Source organism: Sinohyriopsis cumingii, chromosome 16 (assembly GCF_028554795.1).
Source record: "Sinohyriopsis cumingii isolate HCF-2022 chromosome 16, ASM2855479v2, whole genome shotgun sequence".
NCBI classification, from domain to species: Eukaryota; Metazoa; Mollusca; class Bivalvia; order Unionida; family Unionidae; genus Sinohyriopsis; species Sinohyriopsis cumingii.
The window spans coordinates 81,856,981-81,879,786 of NC_142976.1; the positions used below are offsets into that span (position 1 = coordinate 81,856,981).

The following is a 22,806-nucleotide window of genomic DNA, read 5'->3' on the forward strand; positions in this document are numbered from 1 at the left end:
AAATAAAAAATAAAGGTAGATAACTGGAGAGCTGCAACATTCTGACCGAGTGTAGTTAGACACCCAGGCATTTCTCGCTATGTAACATTTAGTTTTTCACTACACATCATTGAGACATTGAAATTATTCTTAATTCAGAGTTTACCATTCAAGTTTCAAGAAGTCTCACCACAAAATACTTTTTAGTTACTTCGTACTGTTTTTAAGTTAATGTTTGAACGAAGGCGTGACTACCTCAGATCTAGTCAATCGCCATCGAACACCTGTTTCTTGATTGGCTGAATCACAACAGGGGAAGTTTTAGCTCTTGTACATATTTATCGAGAATATAACCTTGAAGATTCATTGGTATTATATAGGCCTTGGCATTATAATGGCCTTGGTAGTTGATTAGATTGAGATCAGTAAAAGAAACTTAAGTTCATAAATGTTTCTGCATATTAAACACTTTCAAATATCCAGCAAACTATATAAACCACAAATGGACAAATACAAGCGTTGCATTCAACCAGTGGCGGCGCAAGGATTTAAGGTACCCGTGAACCCCTACTTTGCCACAGAGAACTGTTTTATGCCTGTTGCCAACCTACCTCCCCGCTCTTAAATATAAATTTTACCAAGAATTGTCCCCGTTACTCTCAAGTGAGGTCCATAACTATAAAATTTCAGCTCACATACCTCGACACCCCACTCGCTGCCACTGCACACTGCATTAAATATCATTGAAACTGACCCTACCACACAAAGCGCACTAACTCCTCTCGGATCACTAACATGTTCATTTTATTTGTGGAAAAAAAATTAAATGATAGCACTAATGACGCTGGGTTAGACCTATAAATAGACCTATAAATAGATTGATGTTCAAAGTAAATCTATACTTCAAGTGAAACACGATCATTTATTTAAATTCACTCGCACGTAATTAACCGCTCCAGTGGCCTAGTAGTTAGAGCGTCCGCCTCAGATGCGAGAGGTCGCGGGTTCAAATCCCGGCCAAGTCATATCAAAGATGTAATTAAAAAATGCTACTTACAAGCTACCTCGCTTGGCATTCAGCAATTAAAGGTTGGTGTTAGGGCTGTTCGGCCTAGTGTCAGGATAATGTGACTGGGTGAGACATCATGCTACATGTCTGCGGCATGATGTCTCAGAGCTTGACATCCAGGGCCGGCGCTACCATATAGGCAAACTAGGGAGCCGCCTAGGGCGCTGATTTCAGGGGGCGCATTGTTTTAAAAAAAATTATTGTTTATAAATTTTGAAATTGATATTTTCCGGGGGGGGGGGGGGGCGCCAGAATCTAACCTTGCCTAGGGCGCCAGATAGTCTGGCCGGGTCTCGCGCCGGCCCTGTTGACATCACTATAAACTGTAACACTGCAGACAATGTAGCGATATGACTGAAAAATTGTTAAAGCTACGTTAAAAATCTAACACACACACACACGTAATTTGTCAGTTCTTGAGTGTGGTGGACAGGTGGGTGGAGTGGCACGTCAAGATTTTTGTAGTATGGCCAGGATTGTCTAATATGCATGAGACAGTGACTTGATCTTCGGTTAAACTGAACTTGTTAATTACCAAGAACAAAAGATATTTAATTTCAAATATCTCATCAAAATTTATTAACCACAGATGGACAAATACAAAGGATAGTTAATTACTAAGAACAAAGGATAGGATGGCATTTTTTTAATCATTTAATTTTGTACAACAACTGGGAGCAGAGGCTCAGTAGGTACCCGCGACCAAAAGGGTGCGGGTTCGAATCCTATGATTTGTTTAGCTAGGTTTGGCAACCATGATGTATCGTTGGTTAATGTACTTTATTCCAATTGCCTCAGAAACAAATAACCTATTTGTTTTGCCCTGTAATAAAGCACCAATCGAAACCAAACCTTACAAGTTCCCACGATTTCCCATATTTTGACTTGTGCAAATTATTTAGCAAAATGCGAACAGCGAAGACCCATGTCTGTCATCGCAGAATGCATCGGCAAATGATGGTATGTGCGTTCCTCTGTACGCACGTGTACAACGAACATCTCAGAGCCTGGTTTAGCTAGCACATTCTAAATCTGCGCTATTGGCGGTTGGACGTGCGTAATATACGGACAAATACGTGAGACGTCCCATATGTTGTTATAGGGTGGTCTCGGAAGTGAAATGATAAAAAAAAATATGAGAAAACTCAAGGTATTACATGGATAGTCACATGCTTGAGAACTAGGGATCGAAATCATGTTGCTAAGTGCAATGTAAGTTTACTATTTCTACGCTGTCTAGACCTCGGTTGCTAGAGATACGCTTTCAATGAGATGGCGATTGATTTGTGCCGGTGTTTGTGTCTAAATATTGATTGTACACCTGAAAGCCTGTACTTTTACTTTCAGACTGTTATCTTTACTGCCAGACTGGTTTTAGAGGTCAATTTTAATCTAAAAGCATACGTTCACTTTTCCGCCGCTAACGGTTGAATATCCTCCAACCCCAACCCTCTCAAAGATGGTTACCCTCTTTCCTTCTTCCATGTTTTATTTTTTTAGTAGCTTCACACTTACAGTATCATAGCCCTACCTGTTGAAAGACAGAAAATAGTTCATCTATTGCTGAGAACGATTAAAACTGCGGATTGCGTGTGATTGGCTACAATTACAGATCGATCCGTGGTTGTTGTTGTTGTTGTTGTTGTAGGGATTAACGCCATTTTTCAGCACAAGATAGGCTATACATGGCGGCCAGTATTAATGGTGGAAGAAGAACCAGGAAAACCCCGGAAAGAACCACCGACCCACGAGAGGCAACCGGCAAGCTTTCTCACATATCTACATTGGCCGAGCCCCAGACTCGAACCCACGCAGACAGAGGTGAGATGGCAGTGATCTGTGGCGGAGAGCGCTTTAGACCACTCGGCCACACACACACACACACACACACACACACACACACACCCGTGGTTGTTTGTTTTGAACTAAACGGTTGTGTGATTGGTAACTAGTGAACTGAGTGATTCATGTCTGTTATTCAAATTAAATACAAAATAAATTTTAAAAATCTTTGATTTTAACCCATGCCGAAACTTTTGATACAGACATTTTGAATTTTAGAAGATAAAAGAATTTTCATCTTATCTATTGATGGATAGACGTTAGCTAGAAAAGATGTTGATTAAGTGACCATCAGGTTTGTCTTACGCGCGTTTTAAATGATTAATCAAAGGTGGGTGTATGTGACAAAGCATATAGCTTTACTAATGCAAGTAACTGATACTCTGGAAAAACGCTGGAAAAATAATCGGTTGTCTCTACCTTGTTGATGGTGCATCACTGCTGCACCGTTATCATCTCGCAGATGTGGTTTGCAGCCCTTTCACATATCAATATCAGTCAGACTACATGTACGTCATAGTGCCATAATCAAAGCGTTCTTATAAAACGTTATCAACAGATATCCGTCAAGAAGCTACGAAAGAGAAGATAGAACAAGCATATACACAGTTTTAGGTGATTATATAAGTTGGTCAGAAACGTCAAGAATGACACCTGCTTGACATATCGAAAGTAATACCGAACCACTCATTTGATATTTTGGTGAAATAAAACAATTTTTTGGGTGGTATTTTGGGGTATTTAAAAAAAAAATCTTACTGCATGTGCAGATAATTGGCTCCCACCAAAAACTGACAATGCAATAAAAAAAATGCTCAATCACAAAAAAAAATAAACATGCAGATGCTAAAGTATAGCAATGAGTAAATAACATTTCGATGTCGTTTTATTGCAGTTACTGAATGAATAACAATGATACAAAGATAAAATATTTAAAAGCGTGATACATAGATCAAATATTTCAAAGTGTGATACATAGATAAAATATTTAAAAGTGTGATACATAGATAAAAATTTTCAAAGTGTGATAATAGATAAAATATTTTAAAGTGTGATACATAGATAAAATATTTTAAAGTGTGATACATAGATAAAATATTTCAAAAACCTCTGTTACGGAATACAAATTTACATTATGATCCTACACTTGTTATAAAAACAAACCTAACCTATTTTTAAAACTAGTTTGGATTATGGTGAAATGATGCAACGATAAACAAATCCACCTATCCACCCATACATACATACATACATACATACATACATACATACATACATACGTACGTACGTACGTAAAACAGAATTAGCCTCTTGGGCCGTGTAACTAACGCAAAAATGGATGACACACAATAAATCACGAATATGTATCATCTAAGCCAAAACCATTACACATTATCAACTGGTGAATATATCAGGGTGGTTTTGGCGTTAGCAATTCCACAGGTGAGTTTCTCAATTGACGCAGGTGAGTCAGACATACATTTGGACGGGCGCCATCAGCTCTCCCCTGTAGTCTGTTAAGTTAAGCAACCCATCAGCTGAAGTAAGTTACCTCTATTACATAGTCTGAACGACTGGTGTACTAAATAATTTTCATGTAGTAGATTAAATTTACAGCAAAATTATCACATTTACATCTAAAGCTAATTTGTTATCTGTTGTACAGCTTATCTCCGTACACCTACATGCAAACACAAAATGCATACACACAGAAAGATATTGAGAAACGAAACAAACTAACAAAGATGATGTAGCATTTATATTCTTAAATTACAAATCATAATACCATAAATTGGGAAAAATTGGCTGAATTTTTATGGCTTCGACTGGTTTAATTACGCTGCTTTTATTTATTCATTTATTGAAAATATTAAATATAATATCGGTGCACCGTTGGAGTTTAGTTCAGTTAAAAGAGGATTTATATTTTCGCTTATTGTTTTTAATATTGATATTCTCTCTCTCTCTCTCTCTCTCTCTCTCTCTCTCTCTCTCTCTCTCGCTTGCTTGCTTGCTTGCTTGCTTGCTCGCTCGCTCTTTCCCCAAAGGCTATCATATATGCTTATGTCTGGACTACCGGATTTTGCAACTAGACAATCCAGTGGGCAATAATAGGATAGTATTCATTCTATATTTTCAAAAAATAATACAAGCATTCACATACTAGTATTTTGAAACTTTTCGGGCCTCAGACTTTCTGTTCATACGTCATTTAAAGTTATGTGTTCCAACCTTATGCATGAGATGGAGAGGAAGTTGGGGAGGGACATGATTTTTAAAAACAAATCACACGAAGGTGTGAATTTTACATAGCTATATATGTGGGATAACCTGCTAAACGACTCTAAATCACATGTCATATGTTCATGATCAGAGGCCAAACGAAAGTAAAAAATATGGCTGATATATAAATGTGCCATAGAAACAATGCTTATGTCAAACGTCAGCAAACAATTTTGCTCTCCGATAAAGAAATTTGCTATGAAACTAAAACCAAATCTGTAGACCTGCATACCCTCTGTAAGTGGTATTATAAAGCATTGCTAGAAGGCAAAATAATCCTCCGAGCCGACCCTGAGCGTGCAATTTAAACGTGTTTAAACTTACAAAGTTGGGAATAAACACATTTCCGCTTAACGTTAGAAAAATATAGAATAAACTAATCACGTTAAGTATATCAAGTCACGACAGTATTTTATATGATACAGTTTTTGAAATTCAATTTATTTCTGAGGAGTTATTCTCTAATGGAATACATATAACAGAAAGGTGGTTGTGCTAAAACAAAATACATGAAAATGCTGAATAAAATGATCTAGTCATCCAGACCTGTACGGGAGAGATTGGACAACTGTATACGAAACACAAGCCGTAAGCATCATCGGAAAAAAAGGAGATATCTTCTCTGAATCCAATCTATTTTACCGGGTCTATTGTTTGAAGCATGTCAATGTCATTTCTCTTTCTCTCCTGCTGGTTGGAGGGGGAGGGCCACATGCCCTAAAATGAAACCCGAGAACCCTGTCGGTCTCTCCCCTTCGCGGCGGCTCGTGTCGGCGGCAGCAGCAGCAGCAAACCCCAAATAATAAAACCTGCACATGGATGGGGAGTGCAGGCATTGGACACTTGTTGCTCCCACGAATAAGCAGCCGCAGCGAGAGTAAGTCAAGTTGGCCCCATTCGCACTGTAGGTAAAGGAAGAACGTACATAACGAAAGGTTGACTTTAGCCTGGGTACCTTCAGCAGCAACAACTACGACAAAATAACGGCAAAACCACTCTGATTCCGCAGAGCACAGCGATCATGCCGCGTGCGTTTCTTCTCACAAACAAAAGATACAAAGCCAAACAGAGCAACAAAATCCAGGAAACTCAGGACCAAGATTCCAGGAGCGCGTGGAAAGGTTAGTTATAATTATTTTGCTACTTTAACCTCCGTATTTTCTTTGAAAAGCGATGGTTGGCTGAAAATTGTTCAGCATATGTACCGTACCGTACTTTCTTTGACAAACAATGGCTGGGGTCAAAATTTATCACCAGATGCTTCATTACAGGTCAGGCCTCTTTCATGCAACTTTGAATTTGCATTCATCTAAATCAGTGAAGTACTATACCACAATATCAAAGCAAGTATTGTCTCAAAGACTGCTTAAACACGGTGTATATTAATGACAGTGTTTCCCCCATAAATGCTGTATTTTATGGGAGGTCACCTTGTTACATACTACATCTGTTTGATTTATTAGGTTTCCTTATTCTTCACTTTGCTTTTATTGCTCCAGGGAAGTTTATTCCCCCAGCTTTTTGTGCTAAACGGTCCTGTTATAAGCAAAGTTCACTTCGTTCTACTGATTAAAATCTTTGATTCGATTGAACGTCACCTTATCTTTCACCTTTTCTTTCAAAATATTCAAATAATAATAATAATAATAATAATAATAATAATAATAATAATAATAACAATAATAATAATAATTATTATTATTATTATTATTATTATTATTATTATTATTATTATTAATGGGAAAATTTTCCTTATGTTTCATTAGGAAAAAAACATTTTCTCATAGATCTGGGTTTCTTGTCTGATATAAGTCATCATCATTGCCTGTAAAGCGAGATCGACGACAAGAATAGCTGGTTCTTGTAACAGTCAGTTAATATGACTAATGAGTATTAATTATATATATCTGTATATACAACACCACCACCAACAACAACAACAACAAGAACAGCAACAACAACAACAACAACAACAACAACAACAACAATAATAATAATAATAATAATAATAATAATAATAATAATAATAGTAATAATAATAATAATAATAATAATAACAGTAATAATTATAATGATGTGGGTAGCAATTTAAGAATGCCAAAAGAATCAGTTTTTATTTATGTCTCAGCAGAAATTGCAGTAGAAGTGGAAGGTGTGTTAATTTTTGTTTTATTTTTATACCCATTCTTTCCGATGAAAACGTGTGAAATGTATGGTTCTGTATGTTTGTATATGCAAGCGTGTTAAATATTGACCCACTCCTCCTGCACACATTGAGATGACCGAAGGCGTTGGGATTTACTATCACGTGATTTTTAAATTTGCACAAAATGGTCATTCACCTTCGGTCCCTCTCTGAGGATTGACAATTGAAGAAAAAAAGAGTTGTTGTTCTTAGTATTATTAATATTATTATTCTTCTTCTTCTTATTATTATTATTATTATTATTGATGTTGTATCGTCGTCATTGTGTTGTTGCTAACATTTTTGTTTCTTGTTGTGCTTAACAACAACTATTGCCACTGAATTCTTAGTTGATTTATTTGTGATTTTTTTATATTATAGTGTTTCATTTTCTGTTTTCACAATACTTTGCTATTTCCATATTTCGTATCGATTTGACTACTGTACACTTTGGAAAACGTACAATAATTGTGTCAAAGTGCTCTAAAACTAAAAAATATGTTTCGGTAAGCAATCCAGGACTCTTTCCTTCAAGCCTTTTCTCTCTGAAAAGATGCAAATAATGCATCTAAAACTAGGGTTATTTTTTCAGGTAGGAGATCCTGGGTTAATTTGAAATAATATCCATCTCTCAGTAACGTTCAAAACACGTCGTATTGCGAAAATCAAGTTGAATATCGTACATCTCAAGGGGGCATTCAAAACATATTGTATTGATGAAAACAAGTTTTCCACTGCTGGAGATCGAGAAAAAGGAAAATTTAATTAATTCACGGTTGACCGACATTTAACAGCAAACAAATAAAATAACGACAACCGAAAACAAGAAACACGTAAACTAAATGCGCCTTCAAAGATTTTTGCCCAGAAAATTTGGTTTCTCAATCATTACACATATTATTTTCTTACCGACTTTCGTGTCTTTCGATATTTTTCACCTACATTTGATAATCATTTAGCGATCTGAATTTAGCTCTCTCTCAGTAAAAACATGCATTCCTAATTTCTACTGATATGCAGAATGGTGTTTGCTAAAGAACGCTTTCCATTAAATTCCAGGGACATTTTACCTGATTATACACCTGTGGCGAAATCCTCAGATACCTGTATGAAGGAATTTGGCTCTCTTCCCCAAAAATGTAATTGGCCTTGGTTTACATTCTGATTTGACGATATAGTACTACAACTCCGTAACACCTGCATTCCTGTATAGTACTATTACACCTCCCTTTTTTCTCATAGCGCCAAGGCAATTAAGTCTAAAGGAATGCATGTTGTGTATTGATGCAGCGATAGAAGAAATTTGTTTCCAAGGATCCACTAATAAAACCAAATTCAATCAGAGCAGGAATTAGTACAATTTTATTGGATGGCCAATTTATTGTTAATTTTCAACACAAAAATGTCTGGTATGACTTGAGCATTGCTCAAGAATGCTTTGAAAAATATTAATAACTGAACATTCTTCTGTTTTTATCACAAAGAAATTGGAATGGAAGCAAATTAAAACTTAACGAGTTATTATTCGCACAGTATTAATAACGACAATGGTTTTTAATGATTGAACAAATAGATCACGTTCATCTATCAGTCATAAAGTAAAAGTAAAATTATTGAAAGTTAAAGGATGCATTGCCATAATGCTGGAAGTTATGAATATTATTTGGGAAAGAAAACGAAAAATGTATTTATTTTGGATAAAGTCATGAGAAAGACAAATCGCGATATCAAAGTCACTTTTAACATATGCATCTCATATTGTTTCCATATTTGCTAATTGATTTTCGTTTACACTTTATTTACAATTTACCTCTGAAGTTCAGGAAGTGAAAATGACCAAGTGGAGCTAGCAGTTTTTTGAAAGATGCACATCTGGAGTAAGGCCAAGCTGTATGCTCTATAACCCATATTACACCCATCAATCATACACCAAAATAAAGGGAATTAAAGTTTATTTGAACAGTGCCTAAGAATACAAGGTCTTTGTTTAAATAGCCAGTATAACCAGTGAGGAAACCCATGAAAATTCCTTTTCTTTAAAATTCTTACCCTTATGCAAAATACGAAACTGTGGAGCGTCACCATACGAGGGTTTGGCGCGAAATGCTTCATTGATGGCTGTTACCGACAGAAAGTGTTTTGATATTTTTTTAGAAGCAATCATAATTCAGTTCTAAGTTCAAAAAGATATCGTTAAGTAGCATTAAATAAACAAATCCGAGGGGTGTGTTTCCAACAGCCATACCACAATAGTCTCAGCCTTTTCTGTCAAATGCTTGAAAAAATACATCAGATGTAGCTATCATGTTTAACTGTCCCTAAGCCTGTCATTGTTATTGCATCATAACAACTTCACTAACTTTACAGCAATTCAATAACGTTTCATTACTAATAAATACATTAACAATAGTTTCAGACTATATGAAAACGAATGAAAAATGATAGTGCTGCATTGCTGGTTGAAACGCTTTTGAGCGTTAGTTTAAAGTACGTATCATTTGTTAAGGATCTGTTCTTTGTACGTCTAGCTGAATGTTCGTCGGCCAAAAAATTAACAATTTCGAAAGTATCACCGCGATTATCTGACTTTGTTTCGTAATATTTGTATGTGGCTGTAATTTCTAAATACCGCCTTTAACTGATATCTCCATTAATGATTTATTGTTTAAGATATCATATAGTTTTATAGTCTGTAACATAGTTTACAGAGACAACGTTTCATCTTCATTTTTGTTTTTCTTCAAATACCGACTTTAACATCCACATTAAAAGAATCACCTAACTAAATAAAAGTATTTCCAAAAACTATTTTTGGCGAATAAAACAAACATTCTGTACACAAGGGAAGATGTATCTCATACGCTGATTATCACAGTAATAGTGTATGTTTAACTTTTACCTTGATTATCACAGTAATAGTGTATGTTTAACTTTTACCTTGATTATCACAGTAATAGTGTATGTTTAACTTTTACCTTGATTATCACAGTAATAATACATGTTGCACTTTTACATTGATTATCACAGTAATAATACATGTTGCACTTTTACATTGATTATCACAGTAATAGTGTATGTTTAACTTTTACATTGATTATCACAGTAATAATACATGTTGCACTTTTACATTGATTATCACAGTAATAATACATGTTGCACTTTTACATTGATTATCACAGTAATAATACATGTTGCACTTTTACATTGATTATCACAGTAATAATACATGTTGCACTTTTACATTGATTATCACAGTAATAATACATGTTGCACTTTTACATTGATTATCACAGTAATAATACATGTTGCACTTTTACATTGATTATCACAGTAATAATACATGTTGCACTTTTACATTGATTATCACAGTAATAATACATGTTGCAATTTTACATTGATTATCACAGTAATAATACATGTTGCAATTTTACATTGATTATCACAGTAATAGTGTATGTTTAACTTTTACATTGATTACCACAGGTATAGTGCATGTTTCGCTTTTACCTTGATTACCACATCAATAGTGGATGTTTCACTTTTACCTTGATTATCACTCTAATAGTGTATGTTTCGCTTTTAAGTTGATCACCACAGTAATATTGTATATTTCGCTTTTACACTGATTACCACACTAATAGTGTGCTTCAGTTTTCAATGATTGTCACTTTAATAGTGTATGTTTTACCTTCACAATAATTACCACAGTAACAATGTATGTTTTACTTTTATATTGATTGCCACAGTAATATTGTGTTTTACCCTTTACAATGATTATTGCTTTAATTATGTGTTTTACCTCTACAATAAGTATCACAGTAATAATGTATGTTTCACTTTCACATTGATTACCAGAGTAATAGTGTATGTTTTACCTTTACACTGATTACCAGAGTAATAGTGTATGTTTTACCTTTACACTGATTACCAGAGTAATAGTGTATGTTTTACCTTTACACTGATTACCAGAGTAATAGTGTATGTTTTACCTTTACACTGATTACCAGAGTAATAGTGTATGTTTTACCTTTACACTGATTACCACAGTATTAGTTTATGTCTCACTTTTTACAAAGAAGTTTACTTTAATAGTGAATTTTTCGCTTTTACAATGAAAATTACTTTAATAGTGAATGTTACACTCTTACAACATTATCACAGTAACGGTGTATGTTGTTCTTTTACAGCGATTATCACAGTAATAGATTAATGTCTCCCTTTCATAGTGATTATCACAGTAATAGATGAATGTCTCACTTTCACAGTGATTATCACAGTAATAGAACAATGTCTCACTTTCACAGTGATTATCGCAGTAATAGATTAATGTCTCACTTTCACAGTGATTATCGCACTAATAATAATTTCTTTTACTTTTACAATGATATTTACAGTGGTAGCGTATGCGTTACTTTCACAGTGATTATCGCAGTAATAGATTAATGTGTCATTTTCACAGTGATTATCGGAGTAATAGATGAATGTCTCAAGTTCACAGTGATTATCGCAGTAATAGATGAATGTCTAACTTTCACAGTGATTATCACAGTAATAGATTAATGTCTCACATTCATAGTGATTATCGCAGTTATAGATTAATGTCTCACTTTCACAGTGATTATCGCAGTTATAGATTAATGTCTCACTTTCACAGTGATTATCGGAGTAATAGATTAATGTCTCACTTTCACAGTGATTATCACAGTAATAGATTAATGTTACACTTTCACAGTGATTACCACAGTAATAGATTAATGTCTCACTTTCACAGTGATTATCACAGTAATAGATTAATGTCTCACTTTCACAGTGATTATCACAGTAGTGTTTATCTTCGCACTTCATAAGCATCTATCCTCTTGACGATTCAAGCGCAAGCTAAGTACGTTGCAATAAACCATGTGGAAAAATAATAATTTAACAACTTTAAATATCTGGAAACATTAAACGTCGGTGTCTGTTTTCTTGGCGAAAATAAAGACTAAGAAGAAATATTTACATTCTTAAATATAGACTCCTCTTCCTTTCCAGACATAAAATAAATTTTCCCCATTCCTAACTCTATGCAACAAATAAACAAAACCTAAATATCATGTAATAATAATAATAATAATAATAATAATAATAATAATAATAATAATAATAATAATAAAAATAGTAATAATAATAATAAGAAGAAGAAGAAAAAGAAGAAGAAGAAGCCATCATCATGTTTATCATTATCATCATCATCATCATCATGTCCTTATATACAGATATACATACAATATCATACATGCATACATATATACAGGCACAGTTTCCACCAATATTTTTATCTTCTTAATTCCTCCCACGTATGTTTTCAATGAAAATAGCATAATATATATTAGATTTCATATATTGTTATTTTTCAATACGGAACTATATTGAATTCAGTGTATATAATTCGCCCTTTGTTTCAAGAGGTGAAAACCTTAATTGTCAATTAAAAACTTTCTTTCATTTAACTAATTGGTTCGTTGATTGTTTTGTTTTGTTTTATTATATATTATTTTTGGGGTGGATGCATTGGGGGCTGGGGGAATTATAGTCTGGCAATTTTTTATTTTATTTTTTTGTACCAAAAGTGAATCTTGATTAAACAAGTTTTTTTTTTGTCTTTCATTTCTTTATTATAAAAATAAATACTTAAGTGTGTATCCTTACTAAGATTTTTTTCTCTTATTATTTTATGTTAAATAATTATTATCGAATAAAATTTTCTTTATTCCCCGTTTCGAAAACAATTTGTCCAAGATTACTTTTAAATTTCATTGTATGAATATGTCAAAGATTTTCGGTTATCTGGAGCCACTGGGGTGAAAGCGGGCGTCTGTTCTTGATTAGGCAGCGCCAATGTATCCGTTGCAACGGCCTTGATTTGATATTAACTCTCCCATCTCATCGGTCTGCCTAATGCATTAAATTGATGGTGCACCTGTGATTACATTTGCAGATATTGCTACTTTTGCATAAATCGTTCTGCCAACTTTACGGTAGCATCAACCACAATGTTAGATAACATCAACCACAACATTAAGGTAGCATCACACCCACCAGTTGCATTCTCGGGCTGGTGTTATGATCGCACCCATGTGTCTGCCGGAAATATTGGATACATTTTCAGAGAAGAATTATGGAAATGATGTTAATTTTTTTGCTGCCGTTGTTGTTGTTTTGCTTTGTTTTTATTTAATCACTAACATACCTCCACACCCAGCCCACCAAAAGAAAACCACATAGCAACTTTAAAAATAAAAATAAACATTTAAAATTAAAAAAAAAAACGTTTGAGCTTTCTAAACTTTATCGACAAAATAGCGTTTCTGAGCATCTAAGCTATTTTCTACCTTAAGTTTAATCTCGGTGTTCATTCTTTTTTAAATATAAGTCATACTGAATCATAATTTCAAGTTTTTGTTTTAAAACTTTCTTCGTGTGGATATAATAAACTTGAAATAATAATCGTCCCTAATATGTTAAGATTACTTTAAAATACACTTAGTTCCAGAAGAATCTTTCCTTCGCTTTATAGTAAAGAATTCTTACGAACTAAGATCTGTAAAATATCTAGCTTCATAGTAAATTGTGCAATATATATATATATATATATATATATATATATATATATATATATATATATATATATATATATATATATATATATATATATATATATATATATATATATATATATATATATATATATATATATAAGGCATTTAATTCCTAACACCTTTAAGTTGTCTTTCTCACAGGAATCACATTTTATTTTAATTTGAAACAGGGTCAGGGTTATAATATGGACTGATTTTTTTATATAAAGTTATTATGAATTTTATCCACGTCAATTTTATATAGAATCTTTCTGAGTGGACTTTTTCCTATTATCTGTCTTTTTCAACTATTGAATCGATGGTCATGAAAGCAGTTCAGATGTCATTGTTCCAATAAACAATTAAATTCAATATTTCTTTTAAAGTAAATAAGTATATAGTTGACATATATTTAACTGAAAATTTACGTATGAAACAGTTATGTTGAAAATACATTTTACCTTTTTCTGTTCGCTTATTATGTCATGAGTCTGATCTAAGGGAACTTAGAACATGTTTTCAGCTAGAGATGCAAAACTTAGCTGCGTGATACATTTTCATTGACCTTCTGCAGCTTTCAGGTGATTTTCAAAATAAATAATAAAAGTGTATAAACTTCAACCGAATAATTTTGTCGGGGACATTGTATCATAGAAAAATAAATGAATAGGTCAGTTCCTACATCTCAGCTACCTTTGGTATAATATTGACTATGTTACCCTTTGGCTTTCATTACACATTCGATGATGAAAGATTTCCACGTGGTAACTGCAAATAATACAAATTGACTTGTTATACAGGTTTCAGGATAAATATGTTTAGCAAGCCAAATTTTCTAACAGGTTTATAACTTTACCCACATAACCACGAAAGTATGACTCAGAACTTGAAGTTTTTGTGAAGCGATAATTTGTTTATCAATACTCCAATATAATACGTTGTGCTTCTTGTGATAAAACAACACGTAATTCTTGCGTTATTAATTTCCTTTTGAATTTGTGTTCGAAAATAAAGTGCGTCATTCTTCCAAAGTTCAGAAAAATACATATGCTATAAAGATATCAATGAAGTATGTTACTCCATAAATTGCTGATATATAATTGTTTTAGAGTAAGGCTGCTTGTTTGCCTTAATATTATCCAATAGGACAAAAGAAAGTCGGATTTTGATAAACGCAGATAAAGCGTACCTAGGGAGAAAACTGTTCTGCCTACTGCACGCTCCCCTCTCATATTTCATCAGGCACCAAGACCCAGATAATCTGAAAACGATTACACGGAGTGTCCCTGGCTCGTGCCATTCCCGTTTCCATGACGACCCAGAAGTCATTGAGGCTCGTGTGGTGGTTTTCATTACAAATTAAAAGTTTACATGGTCTTGTGCTGGCAATATTCATTCCAAGGCTATCGGATTTCCGTAGAACGCAGCGCCGACTAAAATACCATCAGCTGTTCTTAGATATTTGGAATGGTTTCGGCGAAGAAACTCATTCCATATGTAGCTGACACTTGAACTAGTAAACCAGTCCAAGTAGCGGTGCACGGTGCCCCGGATGTGACCCTCGATACGACTTTGATTAAAACTGTTCAAGGAATTGAGTGGTTCTTGGTGAAATATGCCCACTCACCGGAAAGAGTCACCCATCAACAATTGAGGAATGGATTTCATATACACTGACACGCATCTTAAACGATTTGAAGTTAATTAGAATAAACTTATTTAATATACTTGTTCTACCAGTATCATAATTTTACTGTCTAGTGGGTTTTTTGTTTGTTTGTCTGTTTGTTTGTTTGGATTAGTTATTAACCAGTCGTCGTTGGTGTGATTGCGATATTTGTTTCTATAAGCGTGTCACTACGGTGAGTTACATCCGCAGTTCTTTTCAGATGTTTATCAGCTGTATCTTCCTAGCCCGTCTCTGCATTTGGAGAAATGTCTTGTGCCTCTTGTCAAAGCACACATCAATCATCTCGCAATATTGCATTCTCAAGATACACGCTCCTTTGTTACTTGCGCCTCGCAAAAATATGCGTCTGAAACCAGCTTCCTATGAAAGGATCTTGTTACATGTATATTATTTTTCGTTTCGAAAGGTCGATATAAAAAGCCGACCAGTCACCATAAATACATTATGAGCTGTTATTGAACGAGTCGGTGTAAAATTAGTGACCTAAGCGTTTCGAGAAAAAAAAAACTCACTCCACACACATACTGGTCAATCATATGACGCAGTGACCACAAGTGTAATACAACCAATTAAACAGTGTCAGGTGATTTACAAGGTGCTAAGCTTCACTTGTCAATCACCGTCTGATTGCATGATTGTCTCCAATGCATGAAAATCAAGAAAGATTTCAACGTGTTCACATTCATTGACGAAATTAAAAATGTGTGACTGTTTAGGAATTTTGATGTAGGTTAACAATTTTTCAGTTATATTGCTATTATGTCTGCAGTGTGGTAGTTTATAGTGATGTCTAGCACTGAGGCATCATGCCACAGAAATGTGGCATAATTGTCCCATCCAGTTGCATTATCCTGACACCAGGCCAACTAGTTCTACCACTAACCTCTTAATGCTGAGCACCAAGCGAGGCAGCTGCTAGTAGCATTTTTTTTATAAGTCTTTGGTATGAATCGGCTGAGATTCGAACCCGCGACCTCCCGCATCCGAAGCCGACGCTCTAACCACTTAGGTCACCAGAGCGGTCAAATTTAGAATGAAGATAAGGGCATTCAGCGCAGTTTTTAGTGGGGATTCGGTTTTTAAATAGATCAAAGAATGAAGCTCGAAATAGAACATAGCTTCTCAGAGGAGATTCATGCCACTGCTTTTTCAGATCGGTGGTTTATACACGTGTTACCGACACGCCATGAATCCAAGTGTTCTGCATCATACTTGCTTCAAATCTGGTGCTGTCAGAATTGTTATTTTAAACTCATTCAACGTCATTGTTGAGTTTAGAGAAGAAAAGATTGTCAGTTTTATTGATCAGATATTTTCTTTGTTTTTATACTTCCAGGTGTGGAAAACTCAACATCCTTGTCCCAACCAACACTGCAACTCTCGCCAAATAAAGAATCCACGCCAGCCTCTGAGCCTCTGGATTTCAGGCCATCCGTCATAACGTATAGTCCCGCCGTCAGTCCGTCGACGTCAACATCATCATGTATTCACGATGACAGCGACAGCGGATGCTCTTACGCCTCAGAACACCGTGCAGTGACGCCATCAGTTGACGAATATGGCTTGGAATGCAAGGAGCATTTTTCCTTCCTCTACGAGCTGATGTCCCAGAGTCCCAGCAAGACGTTATGTCGGGACAACGCCGAGCCGTCTTACGACAAGGAGAAATCTTATAATCGAGATATGAACGAAGAATTCTCAAGGATCAGCCAAATATTTGCACCACTAAACGACATCATAAACCGTCCATATTTACAAGTTTCCAGTTCAACCTCAACAGATCAAGATAATAAACACGAGGTCCATGTTTGCGTTGATTGTGGAAAGCGCTACAGTACATCCAGTAATTTGGCGCGACATAGGCAAACTCACAGAAACACAAGTGACAAGAAAGCCAGAAAGTGTCCGCACTGTGAGAAGGTATATGTGTCCATGCCAGCCTACAGTATGCACGTACGCACACACAACCAGGGATGTGAGTGTCCTTACTGTGGAAAGCGATTCAGTAGACCGTGGCTGCTTCAAGGTCACATCAGAACGCACACTGGAGAAAAACCGTTCGCCTGTCACAAATGTGGTAAAGCATTTGCCGACAAATCAAATCTTCGCGCCCATGTCCAAACCCACTCGACAGACAAACCCTACAGTTGTGGCCGTTGCGGCAAAGCCTTTGCTTTGAAAAGCTACCTATACAAGCATGAAGAGTCCTCGTGTATGCGAGGCCAGAGATTAAAGCACGGAATTACCGTGCAATAACATGTCAGCAAGTCGTCAGCTATCGGTCTCCAAAGATAGATATGTTTCATTTTAAGACTGGTGCAGCTCGACAAATGTAACCAGTCCGTGATTTTAGAGCCTGATTTTCTGGAGAAAACGCATGGTGTAAAGCATGAATTATGCATGCTGAATGAGCACGAAATAGCTTCTGAAAACCAAGCAAGCGAGATGCATGAATACATCTTACCGGTGGACTAAGCCGACAGGAATATTACAGCGAAAAGTCAAGCGGACAGGTCACTCTTGTTGAACTAAGCAATTACATATAGGCAAATGAGTTCCGTCATGATATCTTTTTATTTTAGTATTATTTAATCTTTTTTCACTTGGGCAATTGCTTCAGTTGCACGAAATAATCGAGCTAAAAGCCTGTTTGCTTTTATAACTGTTTACTTTATTTAAACATATAACAACAATATCATCAAACAGAGGTACAGTGCAGTAGAACTCGGCTTAAGAACCCGCTGGAGACCTATAGCTGCTGACCAAATCTGATGATCAATTCCAGTATTACCAAGAGCACAATATTTATTAACTTCATTTTAATCGAATGCACGACTGAAGACATGGGATGATGTAACATGACACATACTTACCACGATATCAAAATTAGGACCACACACATTTTTACATGTATTATAGTTGTCTGCGAAGCAGACTAGCTCACCCCGTTTTTGTGTTTTTTATATACATCAGATGTCCTTGTCATGCTGCTATTTTTATAAGATTATTATTGTTTACTAATTAATTAACATAGATGTTCTTTTGCTAACAATTATTGCGGGTATTCAGCAAATGCACCACCATGTTTCTTCCAGAAACAGAAAGTTTACTACTGATAATAGCTTCCGCTTTTCTAGGATTTTCCGCATCTTCTCCAGTTTACAAAGGATAGCTAACTACATGAATAGATACCTCAGTAATTAGATGTGATTTATAGTGTTATGTAGTCTACCTCCTAACCGGTCTAAAATATTGCATAGAAAGATTTACAGCGGCAAGTTGCAGTTTTTAAATTTCTCAAGTTTCACACGAGTCAGATTTTCGTAATTAATTTATGTATTTATTCACTAATTCATTTATTTATTCACACACTTTTCTCATAAATACTGAAAAAGTGATAAGATATATAAACGGCGATGCTAGTTTTCACGTTGAATTATTTCATATTGTCGATATGCTACTAAATGCGTTCCATGGATGAAAGTATGCAGTATCGTGCGTTATATCTTATTAAATTAACATTTTATGAAATATTTATCATAGACACCATCATTCCCGTATTTATTTTTTTTTTGCTTTACAAACATAGACACGTTTTAGAATGAGCAGAAGTGAATTTTACTGCTTCAATTTTAATATTTCTTTCTTCACTTTCCGTTACTTTTGTGATGGATTTTATAAGTACCATTTTTTTCTAACCAAGAAAACCTTTTCACAAAATGCATTCTCGTCCCATCCCCACGCACATGTACTTGCTCTCTCATATTAAAGATAGTATCGTGTCAGCAATTTTTGAGCGTGTACTTTTAACAAAGTTTGTTTTGCCACTAATGCTGGTATTTTTCTTGCATATGAAACCTTTGCTGTTGCAATATATCACTGTGGTGTGGTTTATTTTTGTCCACGGTTTCCTTCCTTGCTTTGTAAAGACATGCATCACACTTATGATGTTATTTTATAATTTATTATGTGAACAAGGCTATATTTATTTAATAAGCTTATTTATTTCAGCTATTTATTTCATAGACCTATTTATTTGACTTAACTTATTCAGCTAATTTATTAATGTGTATCGTGTCGCTTTATTTATGAATGCATCAAAGTTTGATGTGATTGGGCTTAGATCTCGATGTTCAGTCCCATTATGCAACTTTTTTGCACGTTTTTAATTTGATTATATATACTTTTCCATAATACAGCCTTCAAATAGATTAGAACTTATGTCATATAATGTACAAGACTTATTGTAGTTTGTTCCTAAACAGCTGAAAGGATGAATTGGATGTGGCTTGCGTACAAGTTAAGGCGATCAGGTCGAGACGCATTCATAAGTCATATTTAATGTGTTGTCTCCCTCGACTAAAAGAAAACTAATATTAATTTTGTTTTGTATATATTCTTTCACATTTATCAGTGGCGGCTTTTAGCGAGGTGCGAAGGGTGCTAGGGGGTCCCGAAAATTTTGAAGTTTGTTCAAAACAGATTATAATTTAAGCAACTTATTTAAAAATAAGTTTGATATTTTAAAACAAACCTGTATTTTTCAATGAATATTTCACAGAATTTTTTCAGTGATATAGAAATTACATCCTGGGGGTTCATTGTCCCTAAAACCGCCACTGTTTTTTTTTTCTTCTTCTCACTTTCCAGATGTTTAAGCTGTACAGTTTAAATGGAATTCAAAATAAATTGGGAGTGATAAATTGTTAGACTTAGTGCACACTAAAGAACATTGACGCGCAGACGATAGTGAAAACACTAGAACCGTTCCGTTCATAACCACGGATTTAACATCCGCATCAAATACCAGATCAACCATGCAGGATTAAAGATTAAATTATAAGATGCTGCACGACACTTCTTTGCAAATATATTTTTAAAGACAAATTTGGATATTATGTACAAATAAAATAAGTGTCATCGTACTAGCATATGAATCTCGAGGCGATTTACCAACGCAAGAAATGGCTGTTGAGACAACATAACTACCTATGAATTGTCAATATATTTGTTAAAGTGCGTTTAAAGTATTTATGATCTTTTATGTTACTAAGACAACTGGATATAAATCAATATCACAGCTGGTTACCAACATTCAATTGGCAAAAATATCTTTACGTCTACAATTACATGTATTTGTATATATTTATATATAGATATATTTTAATGCCGTTTTGTGTGTTTTTACGTTTTGAGTGCCTTCGTTTTTATCATTGTGTGGTTTTGCAGTTTTCGTATTTATTTGTAGTGTTATTTATCAAATGTTTGAGATTTTGCATATATTTTTTACAAATCTTCATATTTATTTTATTACTTAGGAAAAGTCTAAAATTGGACCAAGCATTCATTGGAAACTTCCATACGTCAAAAAGACGCTAAAATTCATACATCTCTTAGACAACGACGCAGTTAAAGGAGTTTTCGTGGCAAGCAAATTTGACTCATTATTTCTAAAATAGGAAGACAAATTACATTTATAAAAAATGAAGTGAACTGGTCACATGCTTCTTTTTCTAGTTTATGTTATAACCTATTTTTGTCTTTTGTCAGTTATATTAATCGCTGAGAAAACTCCTTTAACCATGATCATTTCAATCATTTTTCCAGCTTTTACAATAAACAAAAATTATGAGTCGGTTTTATTGCCATTTACAAAACGAGGCTTGTGCACTATAAGTGCTATCACTTCATTACAAAATCCACTTCAGTATATGTCCATCGTCAGCTGGATCAAAATATAATTAAATAAAATAAATCGAACATTTATCGGGGTTTATTTTTCCTATATTTCTTTTTCTATTTATTTCGATCCTAAAGTTAGTGTACATTACACAATAGAACTGCACACCTGAATTACAAAATGTACTCGAAGCAGTAAACTTCCTTTTTGTGGTTTAAGGTCACTTTGACCTCTATTTTAGAAGCTATGTGGTACTGTTCCGTAGGTATTGCATTGTTTCAAGAGGCTTTGCATCCACAATTCGTTTTTGTTTTTCTTTCTTTTTTATTTGAAAACTATTGTTTAAAAGTGAAACATAAGATGGGAATTCCCTATTGAACCTTCATGATAATAGATCAATAGTTGGAAGAAATGTAATCTTGCGAAATGTGTTTATCGCATTGTAGATTTTTACCACTTTTGTGATATTTAAAACTTTTATGATATTTAAAACTTTTAACATTTTGTTCAAGGTCGTGCTTTTATGCAATATATTGTTCGTGAATTGTCTTTGATTTTTCTATAGCCTGCTAAAGGCAGCAAGCGATAAGGAACTCAAAATATCAGAATGTATCAACTACGCTAGTGATTCAGACTGGATATGGTTAAATATGAAATTAAAAATCTTGTGTTAAGATCGATATTAAAAACAATAAATGGAATATGTATCTTACCGTATTTCTTCGGCTAAAATATGGTATATGTTTTCAAATCAATGCGAAAGCGATAGACAATTTCAAATTAAGATGTTCCCTTCAATATTTTACTTACCTTTCATATAACACTTGACATTAAGACATAAACGGTATACAAGGGACATAAACGGTTTCTGGTTTTTACAAATTCGGGATTTGTTAACACTTCATTACAATATACTAGAAAGCAACAATGATCTATATATTTTGTATATCATAAGTACAGTTTTATGTGTTAGATGCTTTATTTTTTAAATCAGAAAATTATTACGACATACGACTGCTTGTGTGGCATTACAGTCGTTCATGACATTTTCTATTTGGCTTCGAAGCTAATGACTTTGGTACGCATGGAATACGTTTTGTACATTTGTTTCACAGGAGAAGAATTAAAATGATCACTTATGTTTTGACAAGTTTGCATAGCCTTTCTACATAAAATTTCATTTTAACGCATTACACTTTTTGTATTGACGATCAGTTCACATTCAAATGAAACATTTATTTTCGGACATATATTGTCGTAATTTTTACAAGCTTAATTTAATAAAGAGGAAAACTTCAATTATATTTGGTTCATTTTTTATTCCAATATATATATGCACAGTTACCACAATTTGAATATACATGTTGAAAAATGTCGGCATTATTCCACATTTCTCATTTTCTTGTAAATCATACATACATTATATTATTCGACTAAACCAAACGCCTTTTTTTTCGAAAG

The 22,806-nt window shown here is 34.3% G+C and overlaps 2 protein-coding genes across 2 annotated transcripts in view; one reads left to right on the forward strand and one right to left on the reverse strand.

The window, feature by feature from the left end:
- Window positions 1-22,806, reverse strand: part of LOC149780894 (transmembrane prolyl 4-hydroxylase-like) — a 140,514-nt gene that overhangs the window by 103,209 nt on the left and 14,499 nt on the right. The gene's annotated exons all lie outside the window — the stretch shown is intronic.
- On the forward strand, window positions 5,941-22,644 carry LOC149780895 (uncharacterized). Its single transcript, XM_089937991.1, has 2 exons — window positions 5,941-6,294; window positions 17,002-22,644. The coding sequence occupies exons 1-2, from the start codon at window positions 6,195-6,197 to the stop codon at window positions 17,919-17,921; spliced, it is 1,020 nt and encodes a 339-aa protein (XP_089794117.1). The 5' UTR covers window positions 5,941-6,194; the 3' UTR covers window positions 17,922-22,644.

Coding starts and splice junctions, on each gene's coding strand:
- LOC149780895 (XM_089937991.1), top strand. CDS start 6,195: ATGCCGCGTGCGTTTCTTCTCACAAACAAAAGATACAAAGCCAAACAG. Junction 6,295..17,001: donor TTCCAGGAGCGCGTGGAAAG/GTTAGTTATAAT, acceptor TTATACTTCCAG/GTGTGGAAAACTCAACATCC.